Source organism: Acinonyx jubatus, chromosome D1, assembly GCF_027475565.1.
Source record: "Acinonyx jubatus isolate Ajub_Pintada_27869175 chromosome D1, VMU_Ajub_asm_v1.0, whole genome shotgun sequence".
NCBI classification, from domain to species: Eukaryota; Metazoa; Chordata; class Mammalia; order Carnivora; family Felidae; genus Acinonyx; species Acinonyx jubatus.
The window spans coordinates 58,400,673-58,418,145 of record NC_069390.1 but is presented as its reverse complement, the minus strand read 5'-3'; the positions used below and the strand labels follow the sequence as shown (position 1 = coordinate 58,418,145).

Sequence of the window (17,473 nt, the reverse complement as noted above, 5' to 3'; positions counted from 1 at the left end):
TGGACAGCTGTCCCCCTTCCTTTTTGCCTAGTTACATTCTCTTCCTATCCAAGCAAAAAATTCCTCTCTGAGCAAAACCTCCCTATGTATGTATGATCATGGCACTACTTATTTCTCCACCATAACACTTAGCAATGAATATATTTAGTTGTAATCTTTAATTAATATATCTCTTACTAGGCTGAAGCTCCATGAGCATAGGGGCTTCTTTCCCTGGCTGACAGTTATATCCCCAGTGTCTGCACGTAGAAAGTACCCAGTAACTATTTGTTGGAAGGAAAAGAAAAAGGACACCAGAAAAACCCAGGGTGGGGGTGGGGGGAGGAATTTGCTTATCTATTAGTCTTTTTAAAAGTGGGAATTAGATAGGGGCACCTGGGTGGTTCAGTTGGTAAGCATTGGACTCTTGGTTTCAACTCAGGGCATGATCTCTTGGTTCATGAGTTTGAGCCCCACATTGGGTCTGTGCTGACAATGTGGAGCCTGCTTGGGATTCTCTCTCTCTGACCCTCTCCTGCTGGCACTCGCTCTCTACCTCTTAAAATAAATAACCTTAAAAAAACTCTTTTTAAAAAGGTAGGCATTAGATAACATAGCATTATAAATGCTGTCTCGTGCTATCCAAAGCCTCTTAGAGCTTGCCCAATTCACATGGCTTGTCAGGATTCAAACCTAGGCTTATTTTTCTTGTTTTTTAAAAGTACGCACCATGTTCCATTACAGTGTGTACATGTGAGCAAAGAAGAGAGAAGAAAGCAGAGCAAGACTTCACACAAGCACAAATCTGATCCTATGGCATTTCAATCCTTTTTTCAATATATAGGTAGGTCATCAAGCTTCACTTAAAGGCTTATAAACCTGTAAGCAGAGTCAGCAGACTGTTTTCGCACTCTTTTCTTGGAAAGGCCTTGCTTATATGGTGCTTTGTCACTCTACTTCCTGTTATCTGGGATTTGTGACACATAATTGAACTCAAAAAATAATCCTGTGTGTGAGCACCTGTGTGAAGGCACCTAAGATTGGCAAAGAGATCAGGTTATAGGCCAATGCCAAGCTCCCCCATCTTTCCAAAGGCCAATCCTGTGTTTGGTGGCAAAAACATACTCCTGTATGGAAAATAGCAACTTGGGGATCAGCATGATGCCTGTTAGCATTTAATCTGTGAGTTTGGATGCTTCATTTGTCTCTGAGCCCTCAGTTGCCTATGTATGTAGAGGGAATGATATAAATACTAGACTTAAAAAAATAGAGCCCCTAACTCTGTGCCTGGCATTTTTACAGGCACTATTTCATCCAGTCTTCACAATGATCCCATGGGGGTCAGAAACACTCACTTTGTATCATGGGGAATGGTAAAGTTCATACGATCCATTAACAGGAGCCTGGGTCCCAAATCCAGACCACTTAGCCACTACTTCCTTGTACTATGTCTCCTATTCTAGCAGGCCATTGAGAGAGCCTCAGAAAGAAATGCATTTAAAAGAACATGATAAAATTCTATGCAGTTTTAAGAGTTAAGCACTTCGTTACATTAGAGATGAAGAAGTAAAACCTGATTAAGATTTTAAGGGTGATGAATTAATTACCAGAGAACAGGTTACTTTTCTCTCAAGAGTGGTATTCTTTCCTATATTTGAAAAGTTCTCAATTTAAATAATAAAATAGAAAAGAATTCCATTTAAAAATGGGCAAAGGACATTTCTCCAAAGATCTATGAATGGCCAATGAGCACATGAAAAGATTATCATCAGCCATCAGTGAAATGTAAATCAGAACCACAAGGAGGTACCACTAGGTAGTTTATAATTAAAAAAACAAAAAACAAATAATAGCAAGCATTGAGGAGGATGTAGAGAAATTGGGACTCTCCTATATTGCTGTAAAATTGCAATCCCTGTAGAAAAGAGTTTGGTAGTTTCTCAAATCCTTAAACAGAGTGACTGTATGCCCCAGCAATTACACTCCTAGATACATATCAAAGAGAACTGAAAACAGATGTAAAAACCATACACAAATGCTCACAGAGGTACTGTTCATAATAGTCAAAAAGTAGGAACAACCCAAACGCCCATCAACTAATGAATGGATAAATAAAATGTAGCCTCTCCATGCAATGACATATTACTGAGCCATAAAAAGGAACGAAGGACTGAAACATGTTACAACCTTGAAAATACTATGCTAAGTGAAAGAAGCCAGTAACAGAAGACCACATATTATAGGATTCTATTTATATGAAATGTCCAGAAGAGGTGAATGAATCCATAAAGACAGAATGAATCCATAAAGAATGTAGTTTAGTGGTTGCCTAGGGCTAAGGTGGTGGGGTGGATTTCCGGGGGTAATAGCTAAGAGCACAGGGTTCTTCAGGGTTATGCAAATGTTCTAAACTTGGCTGTAGTGATGGCTGCCCAACTACAGTGAAAACCACCGAACTGCACACTTTAAATGGGTGAATTGTATGGCGTGTGAATTGACTTCAATAAAGTGGGTTTTTAAGTTCTCTAAGTTCACCACAAACTGCATCTGCAATACAAAGCATCTATCAAAGTTTGCTTTAAACCAGATGGGTTTTTCTTATCACTGCCTGTAAGAGTTGTTAGGATCCTAATAATTTTGTAGCATTTGCAGCATAATCTCGGATATCCTTCACAAGGATTGACTTAAAATTACATTTAATTTGTGGACTTAAACATAGGTAATACCAATAGATAGAATGCTGAGACTTTCAGGAAAAGGATACCTGGAGATCCAAATATGGCATCACCACGCATCCACTTAATCAAGAAACCCAAGAGTGGCTCGTGTTTCCTCCTGCCTTTGGCCCTTGCACCCGTTCCATCAGCAGGAAGCTCTGTTTGTAAACTCCGTAAGGGTAGGATTTTCTGTTTATTTACTATGGGATCCCTGGTGCTTAGAACAGCACCTGACACACAGTAGATGCTTAATTAATATTTGCTGAATAAACAGAAGAATTCATGCTCTCCTTTAAACTAATCCTTTTTAAAGAAAAAAAAGTTAAATAAATCCCTCACTTGATAATTTGTGGGGGTTTTTTTTGTTTGTTTTTTTTTTAAGTATAGACTGTGGACGTTTTGTCTGCTATGCGAGTTGCTGAAACATATTAAGGCTAAATTCTCAAAGGGACACAGGTATGCTATGCTGCTAGAATATGCAGAAGTAGAACATAATAACTTTATTCAAGTTTGCTCCTGTTACCTGATCCATGAATATTTAAAAGATATTTTATTTTATAAAAACTTACATCTGTAAGTAATGGACTGACCATAACAGAGGGCTTAACCTTGAATACATGGATAGGCTTAGGGGCCCATGAACCCCTAAAATTGTATGCAAAATCTAACATGTATGTTGGCATGTGTATCTTTTTGGTGAGAGTTCATAGTGTAATCATATTTTCAAAGAAGCCTATGACTGGAGAGGTTAAAAAAATTACTTAACTAGAAACAATCACAAGTCTTTTAAACATGAATTTGTACAAGAAAATAAAATCCAACAGCTCCATCTATGGGTAAGTTGTTACCGCTTAGGAGAAATAATGACAACTACCAGAGATCAGTGCATCTTATGAATGCTTGTGTTTAAATCTTCAGTGTCACTCTAGTGGGAATTTATTAACTACAGTATCACAGTTTTTTTTCCTAGATATAGATGCAAAAATTAGGAGACTGTTGATGAATTCTACTTACAGTACTTCAGCACCAAAAAATTGGGCAGTTATGCTGATATATGTATGTACAGTTCAACATTTGTCAGTCTTAAAATGCTTATTTATAGTGAAATCTATATAAAACCGTTAAAAACTTCTCTATTTACATTTTTTTAAAAACAAAAAGAATTGCTTCCTTTGCCACAACTTGTCAAAACTGTTACCCTCCCCACCCTCTTACCCCTTGCTCTACTTGTGACAGACAGTGATCACAAGACCCAAACATATTGCTTAAACAAACTGTGTCCTAAAAGGCAGAATGCTTAAAAACATTACATTTAGAACTGTAAATGAATTTTTATACATTTCAAAGGGGGTTAAACGAAACTATGTAAAAGTTATTTTCAAAGTCTCAGTCCAACATGAATGTGCAATTTCAATGTTAAGATAGCATCATATGAATAATTTCTCCTGAACATAACTGAACAAAAGCTTCCTTTGGGCCAGAAAATGTTTCTTTTCCTCTCCTTCACAATGAAACATTTTCTCTTAACTGCTCTTTAAGTTTTCTTAAAGGTGCTGGGCAGAGTGGGAGGTGGAAAGGGCAGGCAATCCTGGTTTACAGGAAATTTGTCAGAAAGAATACGGCCTGCTTTGAAATGTTTACATTTAAATAAATAGAAGGCAAGTGTGCTGCCTTGAGCACAAAGGAACAATGACACAATAAATTAGCATACAATTGGTGAGAATGTACAAGCCATCCAAAAAGCACTTTCCCACTGGTTAGGGATCTGATTTCCACCATCTAAACAAGGATTCTTTAATGCCAGTATTTTTCTAGTTATTTTATAAACTATAAACTGAGCAAATGTAAAATGTTAATCAATTCAACACTTCCAGGGATTTGCAAAAACATACAAGATTTTTTAAAAAACCTGTTCCTGACACACCGTTTCAAAATATGAACTATTCACATTCTCCTTTTCTGATGGTGTTTTGCTCAGTAGAAACCAGTTGAGGAACATTCACAGGAAAAGTCTCTTTCCACCGCACGACAAATTTTTCCATCAGCCGTGGTCCAACAAGAGAAATATCAGGTCTTACACGTCACTGTAGATGTGCATCTTTCCTTTTTTTTTTTTCTTTCCTTTTTTTTTTTAAAAGTACATTCCCCTGTGAGTTTTATCTTGTTTTAAAACGCTGCTCCTGCAGCAGTTTTGTTGAAACACTGCTATTTTGGGGTCCACAGCCTAAGCATGGGCAAAGTGCTCTCTTTAGACATCAAAAATCAAGGGCTTCCCTGGACACTTGGTAACCAAGTAGGTTTTAAAGTGCACTCCTGTGTCCAAAACACTTAGGACCGTTCAGCAGAACTCTGAGAGGGGCTGGGCTCGGTTCCATCTTCTGTGCTACTGTCTATGTCTTGCTCCATTGCCGTCTCATCGTCATCCAACTGCTGGCTAGTGAAGTTGTTGAGCTCAAGAAGCCCACTGGGCTCTACAACCACGTTGGAACTAGAGTGACAAGGAATAGCATACTGGGGAATGGCCTGGAAGAAAAGACAAGAGAGGCTTTACGGTAAGAAAAAGAACCAGAAGGATGTCCCCAACATCACTAAGGAAGGATAAGAGGACATTGACATTTACTGGACAACTACTTCACATCAGGCGCTGTGCTGGGTGCTCTCACATATAATATTCTACTAAATCCCTTCAAGAACACTATAAGGAAAATAGTATTCCCATTTACAAATGAGGAAACTAAGAGGGTAAGTGACTTAATTGAGGTCACACAGTTGGTCAAGGTTAAAGTGCCAGGATTCAAATCCAAGTCTTGTACAATTTAAAGTGATCTTTCCACTTCTTGATGGCACCACTTCTAGTAAAGGAGGCTGAAGTCTGTGCCTAATTCAAGAGACAGACATTAAAGGACATTTTCACTCAACCATTAAGCAAATTTTAAATGTAAATGTAGTCAGATTTCACTCATTATTATCTGCAAGATGAAAAATTAATTTGCTGACACCACAAAAAATTTTAAAACCTTCGGTAACCTTCTACTAGTTCAAAAGGAAGTTATTTATCTGGGTCACATAGTAATACTTTCTTGAAAATGAGAGAGGACAATACTGTCTTTTAAACAATAAAAACACCAGTAGACAAACACATATTATGACCATATTGCCTTGTTAGGTTCTTCTTTCTCAACTTTATTACCTTTTTAAAAGGTCTACCTGTTTATATCATACCCCTGCTTAAAGTTCTACAATCGTTTCCTGTCGTACTTGCTATATAATATCAAACTTCTGATCGTGGCTCCAGGCATATGCCAAACTCACTTGGACCCTGGGCCTTCCCACTAGCTCTTCCCCTCTTCCTAGAGTACTTTTCTTCCAAGTCTCTCCATGGCTGGTTCCATGTTCTCATCTGCATCTTAGCTCCAATGCTTAGGGTAAAAGGCTTTGAGAAGCCTTCCTTCTATGACCATGCAACCAGATCACTGGGTAGGTCCCACCCCACCTCTATTACATTGTTAATTTTTTTTCATTGCATTTACTGTGTTTGTTAATCTTTCTTCTCGCTTTTAGAACGTAAACTCCATGAGAATATGTATCAGAGCACATATCTTGACTATCTTTTTCCATTGTTAGATGCCCAGAGCTCTGAACAGGGCTGTCATGCATTAGATGCTCAATAAACATTTGCCAAATGAATAACCTATCTTTAACATTAAAAGTCCCAGAGCAAAATTGAATATCATCATTTTAAAAATATACCTGACCAAAACAATCTTCTTTTGAGGGGGGGGTGTAAATTTAATTTTAACATTGTCAAGAAAATATTGCAAGATGTCAAGGCACTGAATCTAGGATAGTGGAGTTTTGTGTTATTTGTTTTTCCTCACTCTGTCCCATATAGCTGATCCTTGTGTTCAAGTCCCAGGGGGGTCAGGAAACCTGGATTTTAGTTCAGCTTTGGTTCAGACTTGCTGTGGACCTCTGAATAAGTCACTTCACCTCACTGAGTTTTAGTTTAACCTCGTGTAAAAGGAGATAGAGAAGATACACTCTAAAGATCCTCAAGATTCTAAAATTCTATTAATTCCACACATTCAGACTCCTTCAGAACAGAAGATACATTCATCTTATTTATTCCTCTAGTCTCTGCACCTAGCACAGTGCCTAGAACGCAGAGGTTAAATAATACATGTGGCATGAATGAATGAATGAACAAATGAATGAAATACAGATTACATGTCTACAAAGAACAATGCTTTTCACTCAAAGCACTTATTATTAAACATGTTGAATTTTTATAAAACATTTTTCAAGGGACCAAAGCACTTCTGCAGACTTCTTTCATTCATCCCCATACTATTTTACCGAAACAGTAAAATCAATACTTCAGGTCAAAGCTAAGTATAATTAGTAAGATCTGAAAATATTCTAGCAATATATTAATGATGATTATAGTAACAGGAGCTATCTTTACGGAGTATTCCTCTATAGCAGACACTTAACAAGCTGCATTATATACATTTTCCCACTTGATCCTCAAAACAACCTTGTGAGGTAATTGATATTGTTTCCATTTCATAGGCAATGAAATTGAAATACAGAGGTTAACTCCAAACCACAATGCTGGTAAGGGGGAGCATAGGTGAGATTCAAATCCAGGTATTTTTGACTCCAAAAGCTTGATTCTTAACCACTATACCACTGTCCCCTTCTCTCTGACATAGCTACCTAGCACATGGTATATGCTAAAAGTTAGTTGGCATATTCTGTAGAGAGCCTACTCATTAGGTACCATCCTTGATACATGAAGTATATTTTTAGCCGTGTTCATAAAGTGCAGAAAATCATTTCCAAATAAGCAATCCCAAATAATTTCCGATTTAGTGAGTATTCCAATTTAAACCCTCAGGAGCCGCAGAAAATTTTAGCAGAAATAGTAATAAATAACTACCATGTATGGGGCAATCACTAAGAGCCAGGTACTGTGCTAGGCGCTTCATCTCACTTTGGTGTAATCCTTCCATCAGTGATGTAGAATAGGCATTCCTTATTTCCGTTTTACTGATGAGGAAACTGAGGCACAGCAGGGTTAAGCAGCCCTGCCCAAAGTTAAACAGTGAGTGGGGAAGCTAGGAACTCCCTCCTTTTCCACCACACTCTAACTTCTTCAGGGGAAAAAAACCCAACAAATCCTTTGTCAAGAATTCCTTAAGGTGTGCCTGGGTGGCTCAGCGAGTGAAGTGTCTGACTCTTGATTTCAGCCCAGGTCATGATCTCATGGTTCTTGAGATGCAGCCCCGAGTCAGGCTCCACGCTGACAGCATAGAGCCTGCTTGGGATTCTGTCTCTCCCTTTCTTTCTGCCCCTCCCCGCCCCCTCAAAATAAACAAATAAATAAATAAATAAAAAGAATTACTTAATTCACTAACAACTATTTTTACAGGAGGAACAAATCATTTAATAATTCAACGGCCAGTTCTTTTTGCCTTTAAGCATTTCCCCCCTATATTTATATCATATTTGGATGAATATTGGTCGGTTTGCATTCTCTCATAGCCTGGCATCACGGCAAAGGGAAAGTTTGCCGCAGAAACTTCCAAGTCACACAACAATGAATTTATGGCAAGAAAACAACCCGATACCCTAACAAAGAGAAAAGGAAGTAAAACACAACTTCTAAGGGCTAGTCTGGACTCAATAATTCTTCAGTCTTGATCTATTATGCATGATGACAGATGAGTTTTAGAATGAAGGGAATGTGAGGCATAGGAAGACCTATTGCCAATGCATAATTCATTACATTCACTTACCAAGGCAGGACAGTAACCATAACAAGATTTCTCAATAACAATGATTGAAATAAAAAAGCAAAACTTTATGGCTAATCCCAACTTAAATATAAAATTAAATCATATAGAAACATTTTCTTACAACATGTTTCTCCAGATACTGCAGTTAATTAAAGTTTTATTGTCCTGAAAACCATAAATCTGAATCAAGATAAAGAAGTGTGTTTTTCAAAGAAAAGAATCCCTAAAATTAACTTGAGATAAAATACAATCCAGTTATATCTCAGGAGTTTTTGAGCAAAGACCGGGGAGCCCAAAGTTTGACCCCATCAAGTTGCTGATTTTCTGGGCTGACTTTACTGAGTTAACACTGGCAAGTATGTTTTGAATCTATAATAACCAAGCTGACATATGGGCTTAGGGCTCTTGATTGTCTCTAAGGTGTGCCGTGATAATATCCACCAATTTTCTAGGATTCTCTACCAGAAAATATAAATTTTTATATTTGTAATAGGTATTAAACCAAATTTGTCAAATGCCATCTCAAAAATAATCACTTTGTCTTTTGCCATCTTGGCTTGACTCTTCCTGTGACATTCCCAAACATGCCAAACCCACAACCCCCAAGATGCCCAATGTTTCTCATGTTCCTTCCAATTCTTACCTGGATGATAATTTCTGCTGGGCTCTCTTCAGCTTTCTTTTGGCCTACATTCTGAATACGCATGAACTGGCCTGTTGTAGGCACTCCCGGTGCATCGATTTTCCTTGTCGTTAAGGGAGGGCCAACAGCAGATGGACTTGAACAGGACTCTCTACATTTCTGTTGCTGGGGAGTGGAATTCGCCATCCCTGCCACCACCACGTGGGTGGAGGGCAATGATCCTGCTTCACCAGTGAGCATACTAGTGGCAAGAGCCTTCTTTGGGGGATCCACTACCATATGCTCTACATTTGTATCAATCTGAGCTTCCATCAAAGACATTTTCAAAATGTCTGACACAGCTGTCTTCTCAGAAGCCTGAATGGGAGATATGCTTGTAACTGGTGATGTCAGCTTAGGCACAGAACTGCCACCAGTTATCTTTGTAACTGTGGGAGGCTGGCGCCCCTCAAAAGTTATCTTTGTAACAGAGGATCCTTGGGTTATAATTGGCTGCTCCACCTGAAAACAAATTGGGGTTGTGTGTGTTACAGCTACATCTCTTTGAGAAAACCTATCAAATACCCCAGATAATATGGCAAAAGAAACATTCGTGCGGTATACTAGGAGGACATTTTGAAGCTTGGTGTTTTAATATAAGGGCTGGATGGGAAAGTATCTGGTTACTTTTAAGAAACCTAGGGAAAGAGAAGGGGTTGAAAGAACCTCTGTCAAGCCAGCCAAGGTTCATAACATAAAGGAAAAAAAAGTCGCAGCAGCCTTGCTTCCTTTTGGGATTTATATCCCCATACAGTATACCTTCAACCCATTCTCAAATTATTTGTATCATCTTCAGCTTTTAAAAATAAAAAGCAGGGTTTTTCAATTTTTTTTGCTTCAAATATATCTTACAAATATATTCTCTATATATGTATTTATAATATATACACACATATATACATTACTCTAAAGCCACTGGTTTTCCCTAATATAATTTTTCTTTCGAATATCCAGATAATTCCTCTGCAATCTAGAAGATAAATCTAGAAGATAAATTTATTAACTAGAGAGTGATGATGTAAACTGCAAAGGAAGATGTTCAATGAAGCTCCTTAAAAGACTGCGTTGTTTACTTAGCATTACTACCACAGATAAAAGAGTTTACAAGCATAGGAAAAAAAATTTTGTACCTAAAAAATAACAAATAATTTAGGGATCTCGCTTCTACGTGCTGCTGATCAATGCTGAAGTGATTTCATTTAAAAACTGCCTAGAAAATCAAGTTCTGAGTGCTACACTTTATTTGTCCTTCCTATATTAATGCGTGCATTTCTTCCCTAATGTCAACCTTCTGATGGGGTAAAGCAATACCAGCATAAATGAGGCTTTTGAGTTTCCTCTTGCCAGGAGAAAGCACTGCTAATCACGATAGGATCGTAATGTTCTCATTTTTTCCATCAACAGAGAAGCTTAACTTTGCATGCTACCAATATTCCGTTACCTGGCTTGCCGGCTGTTTCTCTGATGAGGCTGGGAGCGGCATTTGGCTCTGGGGGGTTTGGGGTTGCACGTAGATTTTTGGTTGGTTCGGAGCCTGCTGCAGTTTAGGGAGCTGCTGCGTGGTTTTCACTGCAAGCACCTGTACTACAGTTTGCGGGGGCTGTGCCATTAAGGTAGGAAGCTGCCTGTCTTTGGCCACCATGGGATGCTGTGTGTGCTGTACATCTGGCTTGGGCTGTGCTTGTTCTTGCTGGAGAGGGGTGAGTTTCTGATGCCTGATGGAAAGCTGGGGCATTTGCGGGAGTTTGTGCTGGAGCTGGTCTGCCTGCAGGTGGATGGTCTGCTTCTGTTTAGTCTGGAAGCACTGCAGAGTTTTCACTTGCAGCTGAGTCTGTTCCAGCTGGGGCTGGCTAAGTTTCTGCTGCTTAGCTGACTGTGACTGAGTCAGGGCAGATCGGTAAAACAGACCTGTCTGAGGGTCTAAAGTGTCCATCTCTTCAACCTCGCCCTCCTCAGTTCCAAGTTCCTCGCTGTGTTTGGTAAAAGCAGTGTGACTGCTTAATGCCTGAGTAAAAAAGGCACAAAGTAAGAATAAAGTAAAGGCACCTACATTGCTACATTTTCCTCAAACTGGAAAAGACTTGGTTATGAGATTCATTCAAAAATTTTCAGAAGAAAGAGCTTAAAAAGACCATGAAACCTCAAGTTTTCTGAATCTAAAGGGGGCTTTAAATTGAGACTCTTGTAATTTCAACTCTTAGAAATTAAGTACTGCAACAACTGGTCTACTCTTTTCTAGAAGAAAAGTGGACCCAGAATTTATAGGTAAGAGGAATAAGGTTACCCTGCAAGCACAGCCCAACACAGAAAAAGAACAGGCTCCCTGACTCAGGACACAGCTGTCTAGCCTGGTCATCAGCGATACTGAGCCACCCAAAGAAAGAACACAGCCACCCAGGTATGAGGTGTCCAGAGAAAAGTCAAAGTTCAGAGAAGCCCACTTTGGCCATGCTGTCCAGTAAGTCAGAGTCGCTGTCTGAGGGACATGCCCGTCCAGGTCCCCACAGAGGGCCTCTCCGGTCAGAGTGAAAACGGTTCATCAGGCTTCACCAAACCCGTGTGAACCACCCTCTGTACTAGTCCTCCTCGCCCCTTTGGTCATATTCCGGGCCCAGCAGGCAACAGTTTCCCAGAGGCTCGGCTGCCAGGAGGGAAGGAGACTGGGGAGGGACAAGAGCACTCCTGTCAGCGGCAAAGGAGACTCTCCCATGTCAGTTTTAACAGCAAGGGGAGGAGGTATTGATCTTGAGCGACATGGTGAGGGCCAGTCTGTTTGACCTCTCTGGGTGCCTTGAAAAAGGTCAATGTCAGGACTGGCCAGGTGAGGGCTAGACTCCAGGCTGAGATCTGGTACCCACTTAAACCTCTGGCCACCTGGCTTCCCTCAGTGACACAAAATCCACCCCAACCTCATCCTTCCCACTTCCTTGTCACGTTATTCCTTCATTCTAAACTTTAAAACTTTTTGAGGTTCCACTGAAACCCTCCCTGATCTCAGAACGACCTTGCACAAACAGGTTTTTAATTCAACAATTTCTTTATTGCCTTTCAGGTTAATTTGATTACAATTAGGATCAACTGCTACCAGTCAAACTGATGGTGATTTATGTGACAACTAATGATACGTCACGCTTAAATCTGGTATCTATGATCATCACTTTGTATAGAGGCAGGATGCTTTGGGTTTAAATCCTAGCTCTGCCACCCAGAATAAGTTACTTATTTTTACTTAACTTCTATGAACAAAGTTTCCTCATTTGTAAGAGGGATAATATACCCACCTTACAGGATCACAGTGAGATTTAAACAAATGAATGTGTTTAAAGCTCAAAGCACAGTAGCTGACATAAAATTAGCTTATCCCCATTACCCTTGGTACCAGACTTTCTGTTTTATATTAACTCTTTCTCCTTCCCATTGGGTCTCTTCCTCCTATTTAATTGGTCACATATAATAAAAGTCAGATATTTATACCTACTTATTTGTAATGTTTCCCCATGAGAATTCATCATAAAAGCAAAAACCCAAGCAACACACAGCTAAAGAAGCCAACTTCTATTTCATTTACAAAAATCTCACCTACGTGATAAATTCTTCTGTAACAATAAATATACAGAAACAGTGGCCACTTTTGAAGTCACAGATTCATCTAGAAAGTGCCACCCTTTTGAAATGTTCCAAGTTTGCAGAAGATCCAAGAATACTGTTTCTTAATTACTTTCCAGTGTTGAGACTCTCAATTCATTCCCTCTCCTCAGTCCTCACAGATGAAAGAACGACACAAATACTCTTCTTCAATTCAGTTATTTCCTTTCTTACAATAGATGAAACTAAACCTTATTTCAAAAAGGAGCAGTTATAGAAGGTAGGGAGAGAAAGAAGAGATACAACCTGCTGCATAATGTGGGTGATCGCTCCAGGGGAAGATGCCGGGATGGACTTCACCACCACTGAAGTCTGTGTTGCGGTCTGTGACTGAGCCACATGCTGGAGCAGGGTCCGCTGGGGCTGGGAGGGCTGTTGGGGCTGGGAGCGATGGCTGACTGAAAATAGAGGAGGTGATGATATTTCTCCAGAAATCACCACAGCATCTGTAACCAGTAGTCATTTTAAACAAATGTCTGTGAGATTGCGTCACAGAGAGAAAGTGTGGTACTGTGAACTAGGAGGCAGAAGACCAGAGTCTGCCCATCTATGAGCTGTGTGACTCTGAGAAAGTCACTTATCTTCTCTGAGACTCTGTGTTCTCATCTGTAAAATGGGAATAACAGAGCTATTATAAGGATGAGATGAGAAATGTGGAAGCACTTTGAAAACTGTCATCACAAAGGAGGAACAAACCCCTTAAAGTTACATCCTCCTGTGAGCCGCACTTACTTCCTCCAAGAACCTTCACCCCATTAAGGTAACAAAAACAATAATGAATTTCTGGAATCAAATCCCAGACTAGTATCTTTAAGGATACTAAGATAATACTTAAGTTACTAAGATGGTATTTTAATTTCTTGGTCCCAGTTCCAAATGCAATACAAAACCCAGAAACATTCGTTCTTTTACATGAAGGAGACACTGTCTTGCAGCCTTACAGTTCCTAAAGATATGAGAGGTCAAAATGATACTGCAGAAAGAACCGGACCAAGAGTCACACCTGGATTCTGTCCCACTCTGCCACCAACCAGCTATGCGAACTTGAAGAGGTCACTCAAATTCTATGAACCTCTAAAAAAACAAAACAAAATTCCATTAACCTCTAAAACTCAGAGGTTTTGCTTTTGTTTGTTTAATGGGACAATAAATTTTTTCTACCTAGAGGAGGATCAAATGAAGTAACAAGCTGAAAATGTTTATCAAAATATAAACTTAATTAAATTATTAAGTATTAAATTGTTAACTATCACAATATAAAGTTAACAAAAGAACAGAAAAATCGCTCTTCTTTCATCTTCTCCAATTTAGCTCATCTGACATAAACGGGTGAGAATTCAGTAAGGAGAACAACCCCATTTCTTATTCTCTTACAAAGGTACAAAGGTCCTTCTCTGGTACATAGGGCAAGAGGGGTAAACTATACACTTATGTTTATATTGATAGACAGATGTAAAATGATACATCGACATTGGTGCCAATCTATCATCTTTTACCAGCCTCAACTTCAACTTTTTAAACAGTAAAACATTCACCACCTCTTAGTCTACAGAGCTTTAGAAATGCTTATGGTTACGGGGAAACAAATTTTCTGAAACAAGAACAGAGTACAATAAATCTGTAAAATTAGCTAAGGTTTTTGAGAATATAAAAATCCTCTCAATGACCCATGATTCCAGTGCTCATATATCTTGATCTGCAATTTCAAGTAGCTCCACATTCAAGTGGTTCCAGGTTTAGAAAAATCGTAGTGGAATGTCCAAGGGTAAGATGATCACTACAGAAATCAATCTCAAAGTGCTACTTAGGTATTATGAGTACAGAACTAAAACTACCCAGTGAAATATAAATAAGCTTTATTTATTTTTTAACTCATTCTATCTATATTCTCAAACACAGTTTTTCTACTGTTGCTTATACACACGCCTACATGTGATATAAGAGATTCCAGGCAGCATCACTGGTAAAAATGTAATGCAGTATCTTACTGCGTTTCACAGTATGCTTTATATGTACATTTTAAATTATATGAGTTAACCAAATCTTCCGTATGTGCTCAACCAAACGGAAAAAAAGGGCATCAGTGTTGACATTAAAACAACCACTGCTGAAATCATTTATAATGTGACTGAGTAGGAGAAAAACAAATCACATAATATTAAAATTGAACAAGCAAATTCATAAAGTTTTTTACTGATGGAAGCATCATCAGAAATGAATGACACTTGAAAGAATAATAAATAAAGATAATTTCTCATGAAATTATCAGATTATATGGAACATTTCTGCTGTCCATACTCATTTTCATAATTATGACATTAGAATCTTATTAAGAAATGAAATGGATTTAACAGACGATCAACTAAAATCATTTAAAAATAATCCTCACTCAAGATACTACAAATCTCTTCACAGTAATTCCCCAGCATGCAGAAACGTCAGAGAAGACTAATACCCACTCCCGGATAATACAAGAGGTCAGGGCTAGGGAGCTGGGTTCGAAGTCAAAGAAAATGCTTAATGTGGCTGAGGATATGATGGGGAGAAGATCATGGAAGGAGGTCACAGAGTGAACATTCAGAAAACAGCTGAATTGACCTTAACTGGGCCATAAAAACAGGATAAAACAGTCATTTATTTCTGTAAACAACTTTTATTTTTTCCAATGTCAAACTGCTCACTTCTGAGAAAGGATCCCACTCTCCTGAAAAAGGAAAGTCTCCTTTTCACTGAGCGGAGCTTACCTTTCCTCTACCAGATCAGAGTAGAGCGCATCCATTTAACTGGTTCCCCCCCAAACAACAATATTTTACCTTCAGTTATGCTACAAATGGATGCACACCACTTACCTAGAAGGGGAAAAGCAACCTCTGTCCCCTCATCAGTGCGTTCTGAAAAGGATAAGTAAGGGAAGAAATCATAGGTCTTTTCTTCTATTTACCATCTGATAATCTAGTCTATCCCCAGAAGTTAATACTGATTTCCCCAACATACTGCCCTCTGCTTTATTTAGCTTTTTGCTAAATATCTCTGAAGAAAGATGCTAGATGGTTTTCCATAGTCTTTAACTGGATTTTCCCTTTTGGCAATTTTAACCTGTTAGTCTTAAAAATATCTCCAAAAATGATACCATACAGTCCCTCTTCTGCTTTGGTATTTACATCCTTTAAGTATCTGTAACTTTATGTTCTCTTTTAATTACTGCTTAAGAAAACTCAAGACAGGCATTCTTTATATATTGCCTTGTAAGTCATTTCTCCTAACCCCTAATTATTCGCATTACTATTCTCTGAACTATTTCAAATCTCAAGGTAACGAAGTGTCCAAAACAGAAGGCAGTATTCCAGGTGTGGTCTCGCCAGAACACGAGAGAAAGAATCTATTATCCTTCCTGTTCCACTTTTCTATATGCCATCCAAAACTCTCATTAGTGTTTTGCTGCCAGACCACATTTGAAACAAATGCCTAATTTGCCTTCCACCAGAACTCCTAAGTATTTACAGGGACTTAAAGTTTCCCACATTTTTTTTCTTTACATCAAAAAAGGTATTGGATTTTATACCTCCTTTCTCCCTTGACCCATCTCCCCTCCCCTCTCCCCTCCACCAAAACTAAAAAATTTAGATGCATCAAAATATTTATTCTTCTGAAAAAGGTATTTTATCCTCTCTCTACAACTGTCACCCTATATTCATAGACGTTATTTATGGCCAACTTGCAATTTTTTATTAGCTGCCAGTTTGTAACAACTGATTGGTTTTCTTCCCTAGTCATTAAAGACAGGGTTAAGTCCCAAGGACAATGAAAATTTGCTTTCAGAGCAAACTGGAAAAAGATCTAGAAATATAAAAGCTATATTCTCCCCCAAACAACCATCCCATCAAATCCAGAAAGGTAGCTCTCCTACCTTAATACTACTTTTTAAGAGGACACCTACCAGTAGTGATGTATTCAGCAACTAGTTCTGACTCTACCACAGCAATGGATGGACTCTCAGGAGAATGTCTCTTTTCCTGGGTCATCTGAATAGGCACTGCCATCTGACTCAAGTCAATAGTGGGTTGTCTTGGTTTAGATTCCAATTTTTCCTTTACTGCATAGAAAAGGCAGGGGAAAAGTTAACTTTTGTTACAAACAAGTATCAAAACAAGAGTTGTCCATGGGAATAACGAGCCAGACCTCTGGGGTGCCACGACTGGCAGTGATAAGGAGACAGTGAATTGAAATGAAAAAAGCAGACTGCTCTATATGGTTGTATGGGCACAACTTATGCAACCATAACCAGCAGCCTAGCAAGAAGGACATATGCAATCAGACTAAAATTCCCCATTATGACTAGGCTAAAAAATCGGTTTCCCTTATACACACTCCTTTTAGAACATTTCCTTTACCCTTCTCTTCAAGGTAGTTCCCGGTATTCTGGAGTTTACCAACCTGAAAACAAAGGGTGAATAGGCAGTATACAGCATGATTTGCTCTAGATCATACCTACCCAGAACAGACAATACAATGACTAGTTTAATTTGATCTATTAAAAATTTAAGATAATCCCCAAAGAAATGTTACCAAGTATTCAATGGCTCTTAAAGAACAAAAATCTTCAGTGTTAGGAAAAAATGACCTCTCTGTTCCTACAAAAATGTTTTATG

At 38.7% G+C, this 17,473-nt stretch overlaps 1 protein-coding gene across 14 annotated transcripts in view; it reads right to left on the bottom strand.

The window, feature by feature from the left end:
• Positions 1-1,786: 1,786 nt before the first annotated feature.
• EMSY (EMSY transcriptional repressor, BRCA2 interacting) overlaps positions 1,787-17,473 on the bottom strand; it is an 88,873-nt gene continuing 73,186 nt past the window's right edge. For 7 of the 14 annotated variants that reach the window (XM_027039595.2, XM_027039601.2, XM_027039597.2 and 4 more), the window contains 6 exons: positions 16,762-16,917; positions 15,674-15,715; positions 13,071-13,270; positions 10,621-11,184; positions 9,141-9,641; positions 1,787-5,219 (listed from right to left, as the gene is read on the bottom strand). In XM_027039595.2, the coding sequence (XP_026895396.1) occupies positions 5,025-5,219; positions 9,141-9,641; positions 10,621-11,184; positions 13,071-13,270; positions 15,674-15,715; positions 16,762-16,917 (1,658 nt within the window). In that variant the 3' untranslated portion in view covers positions 1,787-5,024. The remainder of the gene's footprint in view (positions 5,220-9,140; positions 9,642-10,620; positions 11,185-13,070; positions 13,271-15,673; positions 15,716-16,761; positions 16,918-17,473) is intronic. The other 7 variants (XM_027039599.2, XM_015073886.3, XM_015073887.3 and 4 more) reach the window with 4 other exon arrangements.